The sequence below is a fragment of the Oncorhynchus gorbuscha genome, linkage group LG19, assembly GCF_021184085.1.
Source record: "Oncorhynchus gorbuscha isolate QuinsamMale2020 ecotype Even-year linkage group LG19, OgorEven_v1.0, whole genome shotgun sequence".
NCBI lineage: Eukaryota > Metazoa > Chordata > Actinopteri > Salmoniformes > Salmonidae > Oncorhynchus > Oncorhynchus gorbuscha.
In genome coordinates, this window is record NC_060191.1 from 80,371,747 (window position 1) to 80,392,177 (window position 20,431).

General features: G+C 43.3%; 1 protein-coding gene across 1 annotated transcript in view; it reads right to left on the reverse strand.

Annotated features, from left to right (window-relative positions):
• LOC124005685 (contactin-5-like) overlaps positions 1–20,431 on the reverse strand; it is a 570,484-nt gene that overhangs the window by 210,501 nt on the left and 339,552 nt on the right. The window contains exons 9-11 of the mRNA XM_046315147.1: positions 18,733–18,914; positions 8,576–8,712; positions 2,758–2,887 (exon numbers count right to left, since the gene is read on the reverse strand). Of these exons, the coding sequence (XP_046171103.1) occupies positions 2,758–2,887; positions 8,576–8,712; positions 18,733–18,914 (449 nt within the window). The remainder of the gene's footprint in view (positions 1–2,757; positions 2,888–8,575; positions 8,713–18,732; positions 18,915–20,431) is intronic.

Below are 20,431 nucleotides of genomic sequence, written 5' to 3' on the forward strand. Positions count from 1 at the left end.
GCTTTAATAGAAGCATACCAGTGAATACTGCAGGACAGACAAACAGCTTTAATAGAAGCCTACCAGTGAATACTGCAGGACAGACAAACAGCTTTAATAGAAGCCTACCAGTGAATACTGCAGGGCAGACAAACAGCTTTAATAGAAGCCTACCAGTGAATACTGCAGGGCAGACAAACAGCTTTAATAGAAAACTACCAGTGAATACTGCAGAGAAGACAACGCTTTAATAGAAGACTACCAGTGAATACTGCAGGACAGACAAACAGCTTTAATAGAAGCATACCAGTGAATACTGCAGGACAGACAAACAGCTTTAATAGAAGCCTACCAGTGAATACTGCAGGACAGACAAACAGCTTTAATAGAAAACTACCAGTGAATACTGCAGCACAGACAAACAGCTTTAATAGAAGCATACCAGTGAATACTGCAGGACAGACAAACAGCTTTAATAGAAGCCTACCAGTGAATACTGCAGGACAGACAAACAGCTTTAATAGAAGCCTACCAGTGAATACTGCAGGGCAGACAAAATGCATTAATAGAAAACTACCAGTGAATACTGCAGGGCAGACAAACAGCTTTAATAGAAGCCTACCAGTGAATACTGCAGGGCAGACAAACAGCTTTAATAGAAAACTACCAGTGAATACTGCAGGACAGATAAACAGCTTTAATAGAAGCCTACCAGTGAATACTGCAGGGCAGACAAACAGCTTTAATAGAAAACTACCAGTGAATACTGCAGGACAGACAAACAGCTTTAATAGAAGCATACCAGTGAATACTGCAGGGCAGACAAACAGCTTTAATAGAAGACTACCAGTGAATACTGCAGGACAGACAAACAGCTTTAATAGAAGCATACCAGTGAATACTGCAGGACAGACAAACAGCTTTAATAGAAGCCTACCAGTGAATACTGCAGGACAGACAAACAGCTTTAATAGAAGCATACCAGTGAATACTGCAGGGCAGACAAACAGCTTTAATAGAAGACTACCAGTGAATACTGCAGGACAGACAAACAGCTTTAATAGAAGCATACCAGTGAATACTGCAGGACAGACAAACAGCTTTAATAGAAGCCTACCAGTGAATACTGCAGGACAGACAAACAGCTTTAATAGAAAACTACCAGTGAATACTGCAGCACAGACAAACAGCTTTAATAGAAGCATACCAGTGAATACTGCAGGACAGACAAACAGCTTTAATAGAAGCCTACCAGTGAATACTGCAGCACAGACAAACAGCTTTAATAGAAGCCTACCAGTGAATACTGCAGGACAGACAAACAGCTTTAATAGAAGCCTACCAGTGAATACTGCAGGGCAGACAAACAGCTTTAATAGAAGCCTACCAGTGAATACTGCAGGGCAGACAAACAGCTTTAATAGAAGCCTACCAGTGAATACTGCAGGGCAGACAAACAGCTTTAATAGAAGCCTACCAGTGAATACTGCAGGGTAGACAAACAGCTTTAATAGAAAACTACCAGTGAATACTGCAGGGCAGACAAAATGCATTAATAGAAAACTACCAGTGAATACTGCAGGGCAGACAAATAATTTTTGTACAAAACACAAAATATTGTTCACTAGTGTTGTGGTCGTTCAGGATAAATCACCAACATCTTTCTCCTTTCTCCTCCTGTCATCTTTCCCCTTGAGCATCTAACCCTCTAAGTCACTGTTATCCATTCCTCCTCTGAAATAGAGACAAAATAAACTACTCTGGGCTGCCAACCTTCAGTCTGATGCATACAGACATCTCATTGCATATAACCACAAGGCTCTGCATGCATCCCAAATGGAACTCTTTTCCCTAAATAGTGCACTTTTTTTGACCGGAGCCTTATGGACACAGTGCACTATATAAGGAATAGGGTACAATTTGGGACACATCCTCTTGCTTTCTTCTATTCATGGGAACAACTGTTCAGGTTCAATCAGGCTCCATTGATTGCCAATTAGCCTTCTCAACATTTAGTTTTATTCTCATGTTGCTATCTTTCTCCCTTATCAGGCTGTGGCCTATTTCATGTTGCTATGCCAGTTTCACTGTTTATAGAGTCAAAGAAAAGACTAGGCTTACCTTTGTGGATGAACAGGCCATTTTAAATGAACCTTTGTGGAAAAACAGGCCATTTTAAATGAACCTTTGTGGATAAACAGACCATTTTAAATGGACCTTTATAGAGATTTTATCTTAATTAGAAAAACCTTTATGAATAAAGGTTAAATACAAATAAACCTTCCCTTTAACATAATGCCAAACACACCAGAACAGACCTTCCCTTTAACAAACAGCAACAAACCAGAGAGAGCTGGTGGGTACGCAGTTGTGGTTGGTTCAGGAAGCAAACTGAAATTCCAAGCAAAGAGGAACATTTGCATTTCTGTTTATTTCCTGAATTGACTGAATTGGTCCTTCTGTAGCTCAGTTGGTAGAGCATGGCGCTTGTAACGCCAGGGTAGTGGGTTCGATCCCCGGGACCACCCATACGTAGAATGTATGCACACATGACTGTAAGTCGCTTTGGATAAAAGCGTCTGCTAAATGGCATATATTATTATTATTATTATTATTGAAATGGAATAGACTCCAACCCTGGTTTGCTGTGGGGCTTTTCCCAGTTCACATTATTATTTTCTTGTATTAATTTCCATTTAGTACCAATAACTAAAGGCACACATAGTGTTACAAGGAATATAACAACAACAACAACAACAGGAGAAAACAACAGCATACCTAAGATCTTGAGTTCTGCGCTGCAGTAGATGGCTCCGTATTTGTTCTCAGCGACACACTGGTACATCCCAGAGTCAGCCTGTTGGACCTTCTGGATAATGAGCTCTCCATTCACCATCTCCACCCTGTTCTGAAACACAACATACTCCATTCACCATCTCCACCCTGTTCTGAAACACAACATACTCTATTCACCATCTCCACCCTGTTCTGAAACACAACATACTCCATTCACCATCTCCACCCTGTTCTGAAACACAACATACTCTATTCACCATCTCCACCCTGTTCTGAAACACAACATACTCTATTCACCATCTCCACCCTGTTCTGAAACACAACATACTCCATTCACCATCTCCACCCTGTTCTGAAACACAACATACTCTATTCACCATCTCCACCCTGTTCTGAAACACAACATACTCTATTCACCATCTCCACCCTGTTCTGAAACACAACATACTCCATTCACCATCTCCACCCTGTTCTGAAACACAACATACTCCATTCACCATCTCCACCCTGTTCTGAAACACAACATACTCTATTCACCATCTCCACCCTGCTCTGAAACACAACATACTCTATTCACCATCTCCACCCTGTTCTGAAACACAACATACTCCATTCACCATCTCCACCCTGTTCTGAAACACAACATACTCTATTCACCATCTCCACCCTGTTCTGAAACACAACATACTCTATTCACCATCTCCACCCTGTTCTGAAACACAACATACTCCATTCACCATCATCTCCACCCTGTTCTGAAACACAACATACTCTATTCACCATCTCCACCCTGTTCTGAAACACAACATACTCCATTCACCATCTCCACCCTGTTCTGAAACACAACATACTCTATTCACCATCTCCACCCTGTTCTGAAACACAACATACTCCATTCACCATCTCCACCCTGTTCTGAAACACAACATACTCTATTCACCATCTCCACCCTGTTCTGAAACACAACATACTCCATTCACCATCTCCACCCTGTTCTGAAACACAACATACTCTATTCACCATCTCCACCCTGCTCTGAAACACAACATACTCTATTCACCATCTCCACCCTGTTCTGAAACACAACATACTCCATTCACCATCTCCAACCTGTTCTGAAACACAACATACTCCATTCACCATCTCCACCCTGCTCTGAAACACAACATACTCCATTCACCATCTCCAACCTGTTCTGAAACACAACATACTCCATTCACCATCTCCACCCTGTTCTGAAACACAACATACTCCATTCACCATCTCCACCCTGTTCTGAAACACAACATACTCCATTCACCATCTCCACCCTGTTCTGAAACACAACATACTCCATTCACCATCTCCAACCTGTTCTGAAACACAACATACTCCATTCACCATCTCCACCCTGTTCTGAAACACAACATACTCTATTCACCATCTCCACCCTGCTCTGAAACACAACATACTCTATTCACCATCTCCACCCTGCTCTGAAACACAACATACTCCATTCACCATCTCCACCCTGTTCTGAAACACAACATACTCTATTCACCATCTCCACCCTGTTCTGAAACACAACATACTCCATTCACCATCTCCACCCTGTTCTGAAACACAACATACTCCATTCACCATCTCCACCCTGTTCTGAAACAAAACATACTCCTCTTATCAAGGGCATATCACATTGGCTGAGTTCCAGGGGACACCCCATTCCCTCTATATGGCACTACTAACATTAATAGACAAGAACAGCTCAAGGACAGAACTACGTACATTTTATTAAAATGTAGACAGTCTACATATCGGTACAAACATACCAACTATCTAGGTCCAATAGGGGAGAGGCGTCGAGTTGTTACTGTATCTGTTTACACCCCCCTTGGCATTTGTCCTATTTTGTTGCATTACAACCTGTAATTTAAATAGATTTTTATTTTAATTTCATGTAATGGACATACACAGAATAGTCCAAATTGGTGAAGTGAAAAAAATTACTAACTAAGATCATATGTATTCACCCCCTTCACTATGAAGCCCCTAAATAAGATCATATGTATTCACCCCCTTTACTATGAAGCCCCTAAATAAGATCATATGTATTCACCCCCTTTACTATGAAGCCCCTAAATAAGATCATATGTATTCATCCCCTTTACTATGAAGCCCCTAAATAAGATCATATGCATTCACCCCCTTTACTATGAAGCCCCTAACTAAGATCATATGTATTCACCCCCTTTACTATGAAGCCCCTAACTAAGATCATATGTATTCACCCCCTTCACTATGAAGCCCCTAAATAACATCATATGTATTCACCCCCTTCACTATGAAGCCCCTAGATAAGATCATATGTATTCACCCCCTTTACTATGAAGCCCCTAAATAAGATCATATGTATTCACCCCTTTACTATGAAGCCCCTAACTAAGATCATACGTATTCACCCCCTTTACTATGAAGCCCCTAAATAAGATCATATGTATTCACCCCTTTACTATGAAGCCCCTAACTAAGATCATATGTATTCACCCCCTTTACTATGAAGCCCCTAACTAAGATCATATGTATTCACCCCCTTTACTATGAAGCCCCTAAATAAGATCATATGTATTCACCCCCTTTACTATGAAGCCCCTAAATAAGATCATATGTATTCCCTTCACTATGAAGCCCCTAAATATGATCATATGTATTCCCTTTACTATGAAGCCCCTAAATAAGATCATATGTATTCCCTTTACTATGAAGCCCCTAAATAAGATCATATGTATTCCCTTTACTATGAAGCCCCTAAATAAGATCATATGTATTCACCCCCTTTACTATGAAGCCCCTAAATAAGATCATATGTATTCCCCTTTACTATGAAGCCCCTAAATAAGATCATATGTATTCCCTTTACTATGAAGCCCCTAAATAAGATCATATGTATTCACCCCCTTCACTATGAAGCCCCTAAATAAGATCATATGTATTCCCTTTACTATGAAGCCCCTAAATAAGATCATATGTATTCCCCTTTACTATGAAGCCCCTAAATAAGATCATATGTATTCCCTTTACTATGAAGCCCCTAAATAAGATCATATGTATTCACCCCCTTCACTATGAAGCCCCTAAATAAGATCATATGTATTCCCCTTTACTATGAAGCCCCTAAATAAGATCATATGTATTCCCTTTACTATGAAGCCCCTAAATAAGATCATATGTATTCCCTTTGCTATGAAGCCCCTAAATAAGATCATATGTATTCACCCCCTTTGCTATGAAGCCCCTAACTAAGATCATATGTATTCACCCCCTTTGCTATGAAGCCCCTAAATAAGATCTGGTGCAACCAATTACCTTCAGATGTCACATAATTAGTTAAACAAAGTTCACCTGTGTGCAATCTAAGTGTCACATGATCTGTCACATGATCTCAGTATATATACACCTGTTCTGAAAGGCCCCAGAGTCTGCAACACCACTGAGCAAGAAGCACCACCGAGCAAGCGGCACCATGAAGACCAAGGAGCTCTCCAAACAGGTCAGGGACAAAAGTACAGATCAGGGTTGGGTTATAAACAAAATCCGAAACTTTGAACATCCCACGGAGCACCATTACACCCATTATAAAAAATGGAAAGAATATGGCACCACAACAAACCTGCCAAGCGAGGGCTGCCCACCAAAACTCACAGACCAGGCAAGGAGGGCATTAATCAGAGGCAACAAAGAGACTAAATATAACCCTGAAGGAGCTGCAAAGCTCCACAGTGTAGATTGGAGTATCTGTCCATAGGACCACTTTAAGCCGTACACTCCACAAAAGCTGGGCTTTACGGAAGAGTGGCAAGAAAAAAAATAGCAAACATGTTTGGTGTTCGCCAAAAGGCACGTGGGAGCCTCCTCAAACATATGGAAGAAGGTACTCTGGTCAGGTGAGACTATAATTTAGTTACACTATGTCTGGCGCAAACCCAACACATCACGTCACCCCGAGAATACCATCCCCACAGTGAAGCATGGTGGTGGCAGCATCATCCTGTGAGGATATTTTTCATTGGCAGGGACTGGGAAACTGATCAGAATTGAAGTAAAGATGGATGGAGCTAAATACAGGGAAATTCTTGAGGGAAACCTGCTTCAGTCTTCCAGAGATTTGAGACTGGGACAGAGGTGGCTCTAAAAAGTATGGATTTTTTTAGGGGGGGTGAATAGTTATGCACTCTCAAGTTTTCCGTTTTTTGTCTAATTTCTTGTTTGTTTCACAATAAAAAATATTTGGCATCTTCAAAGTGGTAGGCATGTTGTGTAAATCAAGTGATGCAAACCCACCAAAAATCTATTTTAATTCCAGGTTGAAAGGAAACAAAATAGAAAAAATGCCATGGGGGTTAATACTTTCACAAGCCATTGTAAACAAAACAACAAATTTCACATTTTGAAAAATCAAAAAACAGATTGACGCTATTTTATATTTTAAATGTCTCTGCTGTGTATTCTAGAACTGGTTATTTTGCTGAAATGATGCTGTGTATTCTAGAACTGGTTATTTTGCTGAAATGATGCTGTGTATTCCAGACCTGGGTATATTGCTGAAATGATGCTGTGTATTCTAGAACTGGGTATATTGCTGAAATGATGCTGTGTATTCTAGAACTGGGTATATTGCTGAAATAATGCTGTGTATTCTAGACCTGGTTATATTGCTGAAATGATGCTGTGTATTCTAGAACTGGGTATATTGCTGAAATCATGATGTGTATTCTAGAACTAGGTATATTGCTGAAATGATGCTGTGTATTCTAGAACTGGGTATATTGCTGAAATGATGCTGTGTATTCTAGAACTGGGTATATTGCTGAAATTATGATGTGTATTCTAGAACTAGGTATATTGCTGAAATGATGCTGTGTATTCTAGAACTGGGTATATTGCTGAAATGATGCTGTGTATTCTAGAACTGGGTATATTGCTGAAATTATGCTGTGTATTCTAGAACTGGGTATATTGCTGAAATGATGCTGTTTATTCTAGAACTGTGTATATTGCTGGAATGATTGCTGTGTATTCTAGAACTGGGTATATTGCTGAAATGATGCTGTTTATTCTAGAACTGGGTATATTGCTGAAATGATTGCTGTGTATTCTAGAACTGGGTATATTGCTGAAATCATGATGTGTATTCTAGAACTAGGTATATTGCTGAAATGGTGCTGTGTATTCTAGAACTGGGTATATTGCTGAAATGATGCTGTGTATTCTAGAACTGGGTATATTGCTGAAATCATGCTGTGTATTCTAGAACTGGGTATATTGCTGAAATCATGCTGTGTATTCTAGAACTGGGTATATTGCTGAAATCATGCTGTTTATTCTAGAACTGGTTATATTGCTGAAATCATGCTGTGTATTCTAGAACTGGGTATATTGCTGAAATGATGCTGTGTATTCTAGAACTGGGTATATTGCTGAAATCATGCTGTGTTTTCTAGAACTGGGTATATTGCTGAAATCATGCTGTTTATTCTAGAACTGGTTATATTGCTGAAATCATGCTGTGTATTCTAGAACTGGGTATATTGCTGAAATGATGCTGTGTATTCTAGAACTGGGTATATTGCTGAAATCATGCTGTGTTTTCTAGAACTGGGTATATTGCTGAAATCATGCTGTGTATTCTTGAACTGGGTATATTGCTGAAATCATGCTGTGTATTCTAGAACTGGGTATATTGCTGAAATCATGCTGTGTATTCTAGAACTGGGTATATTGCTGAAATCATGCTGTGTATGCGCGAGAACCTGTGTGTGAGTACCTGTGGTGTGATCAACTCTCCATTGCGGAGCCAGCGGTAGGTGGGTCTAGGGATCCCTGTGGCCTTGCACTCCCAGTGCAGCTGATCTCCACTGTCTAACTGGCTGTCGTTTATCGTGCTGATCCACTGGGGGAAGGCTGAGGAGGAGAGAACAGATGAAATAGGAAGGCATATACACAGCATGCCTACACCCTTACCAGCATGCATGTGTATGCTGACACGTGAGAACACTGCCTCATCAATCCCTCTGTCTCACACACACACACACACACACACACACACACACACACACACACACACACACACACACACACACACACACACACACACACACACACACACACACACACACACACACACACACACACACACACACACACACACATCATTTTGCACCACACTATGTTGTCCTGACCTTGCAGTATTTTGCCCAGTTTATAACACTGCAATGACTGTTATGTTGTCCTGACCCTGCAGTATTTAGCCCAGTGTTTAACCCTGCAATGACTGTTATGTTGTCCTGACCCTGCAGTATTTAGCCCAGTTTATAACACTGCAATGACTGTTATGTTGTCCTGACCCTGCAGTATTTAACCCTGCCCAATTAAGCTGCCAGGTTAGTCTTTCCTTCCTGGTAATGGTTATTTTCTCCAAGGTGTTGACATAGATAAATTCCTGCTATCAAAACAAAATGAGACTGAAATATAATTTGTCAAACAGCTATGTCCAGTGAATTTCATGAGAGCGAAAAAGAAGTGTTGGGGCTAAAACCCCATGCCAGGTTCCACAGTTGTTACCTGAATGAACTGAATTAGATAGGCCTCTAATTTATACACATATGTAACTGGTGGCAGATAGCCTAGTGGTTAGAGCGCTGGACTAGTAACCAGCAGGTAGCTTAGTGGTTAGAGCGTTGGGCTCGTAAGCAGCAGGTAGCCTAGTGGTTAGAGCGTTGGACTAGTAACCAGCAGGTAGCTTAGTGGTTAGAGCGTTGGGCTAGTGACCAGCAGGTAGCTTAGCGGTTAAAGCGTTGGGCTAGTAAGCAGCAGGTATCCTAGTGGTTAGAGCGTTAGACTAGTAACCAGCAGGTAGCTTAGTGGTTAGAGCGTTAGACTAGTAACCAGCAGGTAGCTTAGTGGTTAGAGCGTTGGGCTAGTGACCAGCAGGTAGCTTAGTGGTTAGAGCGTTGGGCTAGTAACCAGCAGGTATCCTAGTGGTTAGAGCGTTGGGCTAGTAAGCAGCAGGTAGCTTAGTGGTTAGAGCGTTGGACTAGTAACCAGCAGGTATCCTAGTGGTTAGAGCGTTGGGCTAGTAAGCAGCAGGTAGCTTAGTGGTTAGAGCGTTGGACTAGTAACCAGCAGGTAGCCTAGTGGTTAGAGCGTTGGACTAGTAACCAGCAGGTATCCTAGTGGTTAGAGCGTTGGACTAGTAACCAGCAGGTAGCCTCATGGTTAGAGTGTTGGACTGGTAATCAGCAGGTATCCTAGAAGTTAGAGCGTTGGACTAGTAACCAGCAGGTAGTCTAGTGGTTAGAGCGTTGGGCTCGTAAGCAGCAGGTAGCCTAGTGGTTAGAGCGTTAGACTAGTAACCAGCAGGTAGCTTAGTGGTTAGAGCGTTAGACTAGTAACCAGCAGGTAGCTTAGTGGTTAGAGCGTTGGGCTAGTGACCAGCAGGTAGCTTAGTGGTTAGAGCGTTGGGCTAGTAAGCAGCAGGTATCCTAGTGGTTAGAGCGTTAGACTAGTAACCAGCAGGTAGCTTAGTGGTTAGAGCGTTAGACTAGTAACCAGCAGGTAGCTTAGTGGTTAGAGCGTTGGGCTAGTGACCAGCAGGTAGCTTAGTGGTTAGAGTGTTGGGCTAGTAGCCAGCAGGTATCCTAGTGGTTAGAGCGTTGGGCTAGTAAGCAGCAGGTAGCTTAGTGGTTAGAGCGTTGGACTAGTAACCAGCAGGTATCCTAGTGGTTAGAGCGTTGGGCTAGTAAGCAGCAGGTAGCTTAGTGGTTAGAGCGTTGGACTAGTAACCAGCAGGTAGCCTAGTGGTTAGAGCGTTGGACTAGTAACCAGCAGGTATCCTAGTGGTTAGAGCGTTGGACTAGTAACCAGCAGGTAGCCTCGTGGTTAGAGTGTTGGACTGGTCATCAGCAGGTATCCTAGAAGTTAGAGCGTTGGACTAGTAACCAGCAGGTAGTCTAGTGGTTAGAGCGTTGGGCTCGTAAGCAGCAGGTAGTCTAGTGGTTAGAGCGTTGGACTAGTAACCAGCAGGTAGCTTAGTGTTTAGAGCGTTGGACTAATAATCAGCAGGTATCCTAGTGGTTAGAGTGTTAGACTAGTAACCAGCAGGTAGCTTAGTGGTTAGAGCATTGGGCTAGTAAGCAGCAGGTAGTCTAGTGGTTAGAGCGTTGGGCTCGTAAGCAGCAGGTAGCCTAGTGGTTAGAGCGTTGGGCTAGTAAGCAGCAGGTAGGTTAGTGGTTAGAGCGTTGGACTAATAATCAGCAGGTATCCTAGTGGTTAGAGTGTTAGACTAGTAACCAGCAGGTAGCTTAGTGGTTAGAGCATTGGGCTAGTAAGCAGCAGGAAGACTAGTGGTTAGAGTGTTGGACTAGTAACCAGCAGGTATCCTAGTGGTTAGAGTGTTGGACTAGTAACCAGCAGGTAGTCTAGTGGTTAGAGCGTTGGACTAGTAACCAGCAGGTAGTCTAGTGGTTAGAGCGTTGGACTAGTAACCAGCAGGTAGCCTAGTGTTTAGAGCGTTGGACTAGTAATCAGCAGGTATCCTAGTGGTTAGAGCGTTGGACTAGTAATCAACAGGTATCCTAGTGGTTAGAGCGTTGGACTAGTAACCAGCAGGTATCCTAGTGGTTAGAGCATTGGACTAGTAACCAGCAGGTAGCCTAGTGGTTAGAGAGTTGGACTAGTAACCAGCAGGTAGCCTAGTGGATAGAGTGTTGGACTAGTAACCAGCAGGTAGCCTAGTGGTTAGAGTGTTGGACTAGTAACCAGCAGGTAGCCTAGTGGTTAGAGCGTTGGACTAGTAATCAGCAGGTATCCTAGTGGTTAGAGCGTTGGACTAGTAACCAGCAGGTATCCTAGTGGTTAGAGCGTTGGACTAGTAACCAGCAGGTAGCCTAGTGTTTAGAGCGTTGGACTAGTAACCAGCAGGTAGTATAGTGGTTAGAGCGTTGGACTAATAATCAGCAGGTATCCTAGTGGTTAGAGTGTTAGACTAGTAACCAGCAGGTAGCTTAGTGGTTAGAGCATTGGGCTAGTAAGCAGCAGGTAGCTTAGTGGTTAGAGCGTTGGACTAGTAACCAGCAGGTATCCTAGTGGTTAGAGCGTTGGACTAGTAACCAGCAGGTATCCTAGTGGTTAGAGCGTTGGACTAGTAATCGGCAGGTAGCCTCGTGGTTAGAGTGTTGGACTAGTAATCAGCAGGTATCCTATTGGTTAGAGCGTTGGACTAGTAACCAGCAGGTAGTCTAGTTTTTAGAGCGTTGGGCTCGTAAGCAGCAGGTAGCCTAGTGGTTAGAGCGTTGGACTAGTAACCAGCAGGTAGCCTAGTGGTTAGAGCGTTAGACTAGTAACCAGCAGGTAGCTTAGTGTTTAGAGCGTTGGACTAATAATCAGCAGGTATCCTAGTGGTTAGAGCGTTAGACTAGTAACCAGCAGGTAGCTTAGTGGTTAGAGCATTGGGCTAGTAAACAGCAGGTAGCTTAGTGGTTAGAGCGTTGGACTAGTAACCAGCAGGTATCCTAGTGGTTAGAGCGTTGGGCTAGTAAGCAGCAGGTAGCTTAGTGGTTAGAGCGTTGGACTAGTAACCAGCAGGTAGCCTAGTGGTTAGAGCGTTGGACTAGTAACCAGCAGGTATCCTAGTGTTTAGAGCGTTGGACTAGTAATCGGCAGGTAGCCTCGTGGTTAGAGTGTTGGACTAGTAATCAGCAGGTATCCTAGTGCTTAGAGCGTTGGACTAGTAACCAGCAGGTAGTCTAGTGGTTAGAGCGTTGGGCTCGTAAGCAGCAGGTAGCCTAGTGGTTAGAGCGTTGGACTAGTAACCAGCAGGTAGCCTAGTGGTTAGAGCGTTAGACTAGTAACCAGCAGGTAGCTTAGTGTTTAGAGCGTTGGACTAGTAATCAGCAGGTATCCTAGTGGTTAGAGCGTTGGACTAGGAACCAGCAGGTAGCTTAGTGGTTAGAGCATTGGGCTAGTAAGCAGCAGGAAGACTAGTGGTTAGAGTGTTGGACTAGTAACCAGCAGGTATCCTAGTGGTTAGAGTGTTGGACTAGTAATCAGCAGGTATTGTAGTGGTTAGAGCGTTGGACTAGTAACCAGCAGGTAGTCTAGTGGTTAGAGCGTTGGACTAGTAACCAGCAGGTAGCCTAGTGTTTAGAGCATTGGACTAGTAATCAGCAGGTATCCTAGTGGTTAGAGTGTTGGACTAGTAATCAGCAGGTATCCTAGTGGTTAGAGCGTTGGACTAGTAACCAGCAGGTATCCTAGTGGTTAGAGCGTTGGACTCGTAACCAGCAGGTAGCCTAGTGGTTAGAGAGTTGGACTAGTAACCAGCAGGTAGCCTAGTGGTTAGAGCGTTAGACTAGTAACCAGCAGGTAGCTTAGTGTTTAGAGCGTTGGACTAATAATCAGCAGGTATCCTAGTGGTTAGAGCGTTAGACTAGTAACCAGCAGGTAGCTTAGTGGTTAGAGCATTGGGCTAGTAAACAGCAGGTAGCTTAGTGGTTAGAGCGTTGGACTAGTAAACAGCAGGTAGCTTAGTGGTTAGAGCGTTGGACTAGTAACCAGCAGGTATCCTAGTGGTTAGAGCGTTGGGCTAGTAAGCAGCAGGTAGCTTAGTGGTTAGAGCGTTGGACTAGTAACCAGCAGGTAGCCTAGTGGTTAGAGCGTTGGACTAGTAACCAGCAGGTATCCTAGTGGTTAGAGCGTTGGACTAGTAATCGGCAGGTAGCCTCGTGGTTAGAGTGTTGGACTAGTAATCAGCAGGTATCCTAGTGCTTAGAGCGTTGGACTAGTAACCAGCAGGTAGTCTAGTGGTTAGAGCGTTGGGCTCGTAAGCAGCAGGTAGCCTAGTGGTTAGAGCGTTGGACTAGTAACCAGCAGGTAGCCTAGTGGTTAGAGCGTTAGACTAGTAACCAGCAGGTAGCTTAGTGTTTAGAGCGTTGGACTAGTAATCAGCAGGTATCCTAGTGGTTAGAGCGTTGGACTAGGAACCAGCAGGTAGCTTAGTGGTTAGAGCATTGGGCTAGTAAGCAGCAGGAAGACTAGTGGTTCGAGTGTTGGACTAGTAACCAGCAGGTATCCTAGTGGTTAGAGTGTTGGACTAGTAATCAGCAGGTATTGTAGTGGTTAGAGCGTTGGACTAGTAACCAGCAGGTAGTCTAGTGGTTAGAGCGTTGGACTAGTAACCAGCAGGTAGCCTAGTGTTTAGAGCGTTGGACTAGTAATCAGCAGGTATCCTAGTGGTTAGAGCGTTGGACTAGTAATCAACAGGTATCCTAGTGGTTAGAGCGTTGGACTAGTAACCAGCAGGTGTCCTAGTGGTTAGAGCATTGGACTAGTAACCAGCAGGTAGCCTAGTGGTTAGAGAGTTGGACTAGTAACCAGCAGGTAGCCTAGTGGATAGAGTGTTGGACTAGTAACCAGCAGGTAGCCTAGTGGTTAGAGTGTTGGACTAGTAACCAGCAGGTAGCCTAGTGGTTAGAGCGTTGGACTAGTAATCAGCAGGTATCCTAGTGGTTAGAGCGTTGGACTAGTAACCAGCAGGTATCCTAGTGGTTAGAGCGTTGGACTAGTAACCAGCAGGTAGCCTAGTGTTTAGAGCGTTGGACTAGTAACCAGCAGGTAGTATAGTGGTTAGAGCGTTGGACTAGTAACCAGCAGGTAGCTTAGTGGTTAGAACATTGGACTTCTAACCAAAAGGTTGCAAGATTGAATCCCTGAACTGACAAGGTAAAAATATGTTGTTCTTCTCCTGAACAAGGCAATTAACCCACTGTTCCTAGGCCGTCATTGAAAATAAGAATTAACTCGCTTGCTGTCACGAATCCCGCCGAAGATGGTGCCTCTTCCTGTTTGGGCGACGCTCGGCAGTCGTCGTCGCCGGCCTACTCGCATTCATCGATTCCCTTTTTTGTTTCTGTTAGTTTGGTCTGATTGGTTACACCTGTTTTGAGTTTTGTTTTGTTTGTGGGCTATTTAAGGGCACTAGGCCCGCCAGCTTTTGTGCAGGCTTGTTTTCTGTTCGTGGTGTTGGATTATTTGTGGATTCTATTTTTCCGGACAGTTTAGTCCTGTTTCTTTGGACTGGGTATTTTATGCACCCTTGTGTTTGGCATGTCCGTTTTCACTGTTTTTGGAGTAAAGATCCACGTTCTGAACTACCTGCTCTCTGCGCCTGACTCCACCCACTACTCCTAGAAGCCGTTACACTTGCCTAGTTAAAGAAACGGTTGATAATTTAATGCTACTAGTGAGCAGAGATACAGACACCTCCTCTCTGCCAGTTTGTTTTGCAGTCATTCATCCAGCTGCATCTTCTGTCCAGTCACTGAGAGAACCCTGGCTACAGTAACTTTTAAGCAAAGACTGGGCATCCTTGAGTTACCAGCCCTGTCCACAACCATAATAAAACTATCTGATTGGGTACCTGCCTGTCCAAACACAAATCCTGTCCAGACAGGATAATTTGTCAAATCTGACAGCTGATTAATGATATATACAAACAATGTGCAGAGAGAGAAAAGCAAGTTGACACCAGGTTCAGTAACACCAGGTTCATTAACACCAGGTTCAGTAAAACCAGGTTTATTAACACCAGGTTCATTAACACCAGGTTCATTAACACTGGGTTAATTAACACCAGGTTCAGTAACACCGGGTTCATTAACACCAGGTTCATTAACACCAGGTTCAGTAACACCAGGTTTATTAACACCAGGTTCAGTAACACCAGGTTCATTAACACCAGGTTCAGTAACACCAGGTTCAGTAACACCAGGTTCATTAACACCAGGTTCAGTAACACCAGGTTCATTAACACTGGGTTAATTAACACCAGGTTCAGTAACACCAGGTTCATTAACAGCACAGTAATACCACAATAACACCAGGTTCAGTAACACCACAGTAACACCACAGTAATACCAGGTTCAGTAACACCAGGTTCAGTAACAACACAGTAACACCAGGATCAGTAACACCACAGTAACACCAGGTTCATTAACACCAGGTTCAGTAACAGCACAGTAATACCACAATAACACCAGGTTCAGTAACACCCGGATCAGTAAAACCAGGTTCAGTAACACCACAGTAACACCAGGATCAGGAAAACCAGGTTCAGTAACACCACAGTAACACCAGAATCAGTAAAACCAGGTTCAGTAACACCACAGTAACACCAGGATCAGTAAAACCAGGTTCAGTAACACCAGGTTCAGTAACACCACAGTAACACCAGGTTCAGTAACACCACAGTAACACCAGGTTAAAAAACACTACAGTAACACCAGGTTCAGTAACACCAGGTTCAGTAACACCAGGATCAGTAACACCAGGTTCAGTAACACCAGGATCAGTAACACCAGGTTCAGTAACACCACAGTAACACCAGGATATTTAACACCATGTTCAGTAACACTACAGTAACACCAGGTTCAGTAACCCCACAGTAACACCAGGCTCAGTAACACCACAGTATCACCAGGTTCAGTAACACCAGGTTCAGTAACACCGGGTTCAGTAACACCGGGTTCAGTAACAGCACAGTAACACCACAGTAACACCACAGTAACACCACAATGATACCAGGTTCAGTAACACTACAGTAACACCAGGTTCAGTAACACCAGGTTCAGTAACACCAGGTTTAGTAACACCACAGTTACACCATAGTAACACCATAGTAACACCAGGTTCAGTAACACCACAGTAACACCACAGTAGCACCACCGTAACAGCCGGTTCAGTAACACCACAGTGATACCACAGTGACACAACAGTAACAGCAGGTTCAGTAACACCACAGTAATACCACAGTGACACCAGGTTCAGTAATACCACAGTAGCAGCATAGTAACACCACAGTAACCGCGTAGTAACATCATAGTAACACCACACAACCATTCTTTTGTATTGTTTTTGTACGATCATCTTTGAAATGCAAGAGTTAAGGCCATAATGTATTATTCCAGCCCAGGTACAATTTAGATTTTGCCCACTAGATGGCAGCAGTGTATGGGCAAAGTATTAGACTGATCCAATTAACCATTGTATTCCTGTTAAAAATGTTGTATCAAGACTGCCCAAATGTGCCTAATTTGTTTGTTAATAACTTTTCATTTTCAAAATTGTGCAATCTCCTCAAACAATAGCATGGTATTACTTCACTGTAATAGCTACTGTAAATTGGTCAGTGCAGTTAGACTAACAAGAATTTAAGCTTTCTGCCAATATCAGATATGTCTATGTCCTGGGAAATCTTCTTGTTACTTACAAACTAATGCTAATCACATTAGCCTACGTTAGCTCAACCGTCCTGTGGAAGGGACACTGATTCTGAAGAAGTGACCACAGTCACAGATTTAATACCACAGTCACAGATTTAATACCACAGTCGCAAATTGACACCACAGTCACAGATTAACACCACAGTGACATATTAACACCACATTCAAGGAATAATACCACAGTCACAGACTGACACCACAGTCACATATTAACCCCACAGTCTCATATTAACCCCACAGTCTCATATTAACCCCACAGTCACATATTAACCCCACAGTCACATATTACCCCACAGTCACATATTAACCCCACAGTCACATATTAACCCCACAGTCTCATATTAACCCCACAGTCACATATTAACCCCACAGTCACATATTAACCCCACAGTCTCATATTAACCCCACAGTCTCATATTAACCCCACAGTCACATATTAACCCCACAGTAACATATTACCCCACTGTCACAGACAAACACATTTACATTACATTTACATTACATTTAAGTCATGTAGCAGACGCTCTTATCCAGAGCGACTTACAAATTGGTGCATTCACCTTATGACATCGAGTGGAACAGTCACTTTACAATAGTGCATCTAAATCTTAAGGGGGTGGGGGTGAGAGGGATTACTTATCCTATCCTAGGTATTCCTTAAAGAGGTGGGGTTTCAGGTGTCTCCGGAGGGTGGTGATTGACTCCGCTGTCCTGGCGTCGTGAGGGAGTTTGTTCCACCATTGGGGGGCCAGAGCAGCGAACAGTTTTGACTGGGCTGAGCGGGAGCTGTACTTCCTCAGTGGTAGGGAGGCGAGCAGGCCAGAGGTGGATGAACGCAGTGCCCTTGTTTGGGTGTAGGGCCTGATCAGAGCCTGGAGGTACTGAGGTGCCGTTCCCCTCACAGCTCCGTAGGCAAGCACCATGGTCTTGTAGCACCACAGTCACATATTAACCCCACAGTCACACATTAACCCCACAGTAACATATTAACCCCACAGTCTCATATTAGCACCACAGTCACATATTAACCCCACAGTCACACATTAACCCCACAGTAACAGATTAACCCCACAGTCACATATTAACCCCACAGTCTCATATTAACCCCACAGTCTCATATTAACACCACAGTCACATATTAACCCCACAGTCACAGATTAACCCCACAGTCACATATTAACCCCACAGTCTCATATTAACCCCACAGTCTCATATTAACGCCACAGTCACAGATTAACCCCACAGTCACATATTAACCCCACAGTCACATATTAACACCACAGTCACATATTAACGCCACAGTCACAGATTAAAACCACAGTCACAGATTAAAACCACAGTCACAGATGAAGGCCACAGTCACAGATTAACGCCACAGTCACAGATGAAGCCCACAGTCACAGATTAAAACCACAGTCACAGATGAAGGCCACAGTCACAGATGAAGGCCACAGTCACAGATTAACGCCACAGTCACAGATGAACGCCACAGTCACAGACTAACACTGCAGTAACATCTTAACACCACAGTAACATATTAACACCACAGTAACATATTAACACCACAGTCACAGATGAATGCCACAGTCACAGATGAACAAACAAACAACAACATGTAGCTCCAGTCCATCCCTACTTAACTTACTGTAGATCTGGATGTGTCCCTTGAAAGCTGTTCCTCCCCTGGGGTTCTCCGCTTTACACTCGTAGGTCCCAGTGTCCTCAAGCTGTACATTAGGGATCTCCAGAACAGCCTGGGATTTCCTCAGACGAGCCTTCTTAGGGATGTTACCATTCATCTTCCTCCACGTTATGGTTGGGACGGGACTTGGAGGAAGAGAGTGGAGAGGGTTAAAATACTACATTTTTGCATTCTGTCGATAATATTTACATTTACATGTGAACTCATACATAATACATGTGTGATATAAAGGACAAGGAGAGCAGAGAGTTGATTGTTGTGACATGACTAGGAAGAGAAAGTTAATTTGACAACTCCAAAATCAAATTCCAGCCAGACAAGTGGATACATTTACAACCAGAATATAGTAAAGGACTAGCAGAAGAGGAATGTGGAAAGTCAGGGATTCAGTTCCCATGTTGGCACACAGACCTATCCTGGCTATATAAACTGATACTTAATATACCGTATGTGACTGTGTTTTGTGTCCATCTACACACTAAAACACCTCTAAATAATTTACTGTGCCATAATCCAGAGTGACCTTGTCTCTCTGAGTCTCTTTCTGCCCAAATGACCTCCAACTGAGAACGATGTCTCTGACTACATGATATATATAGTCCAGGGTATCTCTGATATATATAGTCCAGGGTATCTCTGATATATATAGTCCAGGGTATCTCTGATATATATAGTCCAGGGTATCTCTGATATATATAGTCCAGGGTATCTCTGATATATATAGTCCAGGGTATCTCTGAGTCTCTCTCTACCCAAACGACCTCCAGCTGAGAACCATGTCTCTGACTACATGATATATATAGTCCAGGGTATCTCTGAGTCTCTCTCTACCCAAACGACCTCCAGCTGAGAACGATGTCATTGACTACATGATATATTCAGATCAGGTTACCAACCCTACTAATCATCATGATTTCTATGATTAGTGTGTGTGTGGCTGTTCATCATCTGTTTGTTGATGCTCCTCTATGCCTTTGTGACTGCTCTGCTCTCTCTATGATTAGTGTGTGTGTGGCTGTTCATCATCTGTTTGTTGATGCTCCTCTATGCCTTTGTGACTGCTCTGCTCTCTCTATGATTAGTGTGTGTGTGGCTGTTCATTTACATTTTACATTTAAGTCATTTAGCAGACGCTTGATGCTCCTCTATGCCTTTGTGACTGCTCTGCTCTCTCTATGATTAGTGTGTGTGTGGCTGTTCATCATCTGTTTGTTGATGCTCCTCTATGCCTTTGTGACTGCTCTGCTCTCTCTATGATTAGTGTGTGTGTGGCTGTTCATCATCCGTTTGTCGATGCTCCTCTATGCCTATGAGACTGCTCTGCTCTCTCCATGATAGACGGGTTGAACATGTAGCAGGAGAACGTCATACTATACTATATCAGCAAGGCTCTGTGTATGACAGCTCCATTTGACAGCTCTCAGAAAGATGGAAATGTGACACCCCTGGAAATCCCCAGTGCTCCCATCCATCACTCGGCACAGATGAAAATGTTACATCGCTTTTTTATCACTCCAAATTCACAAAGACATTTTAATATCGCTAAGAGTCCCAGTTGCCATGGTCTCTGTGAGTTAGATTCAGAGCACGTTCAGAACTAACCACAGCCGTTACAGCTCAAAATCACTCCTGGACACCATGG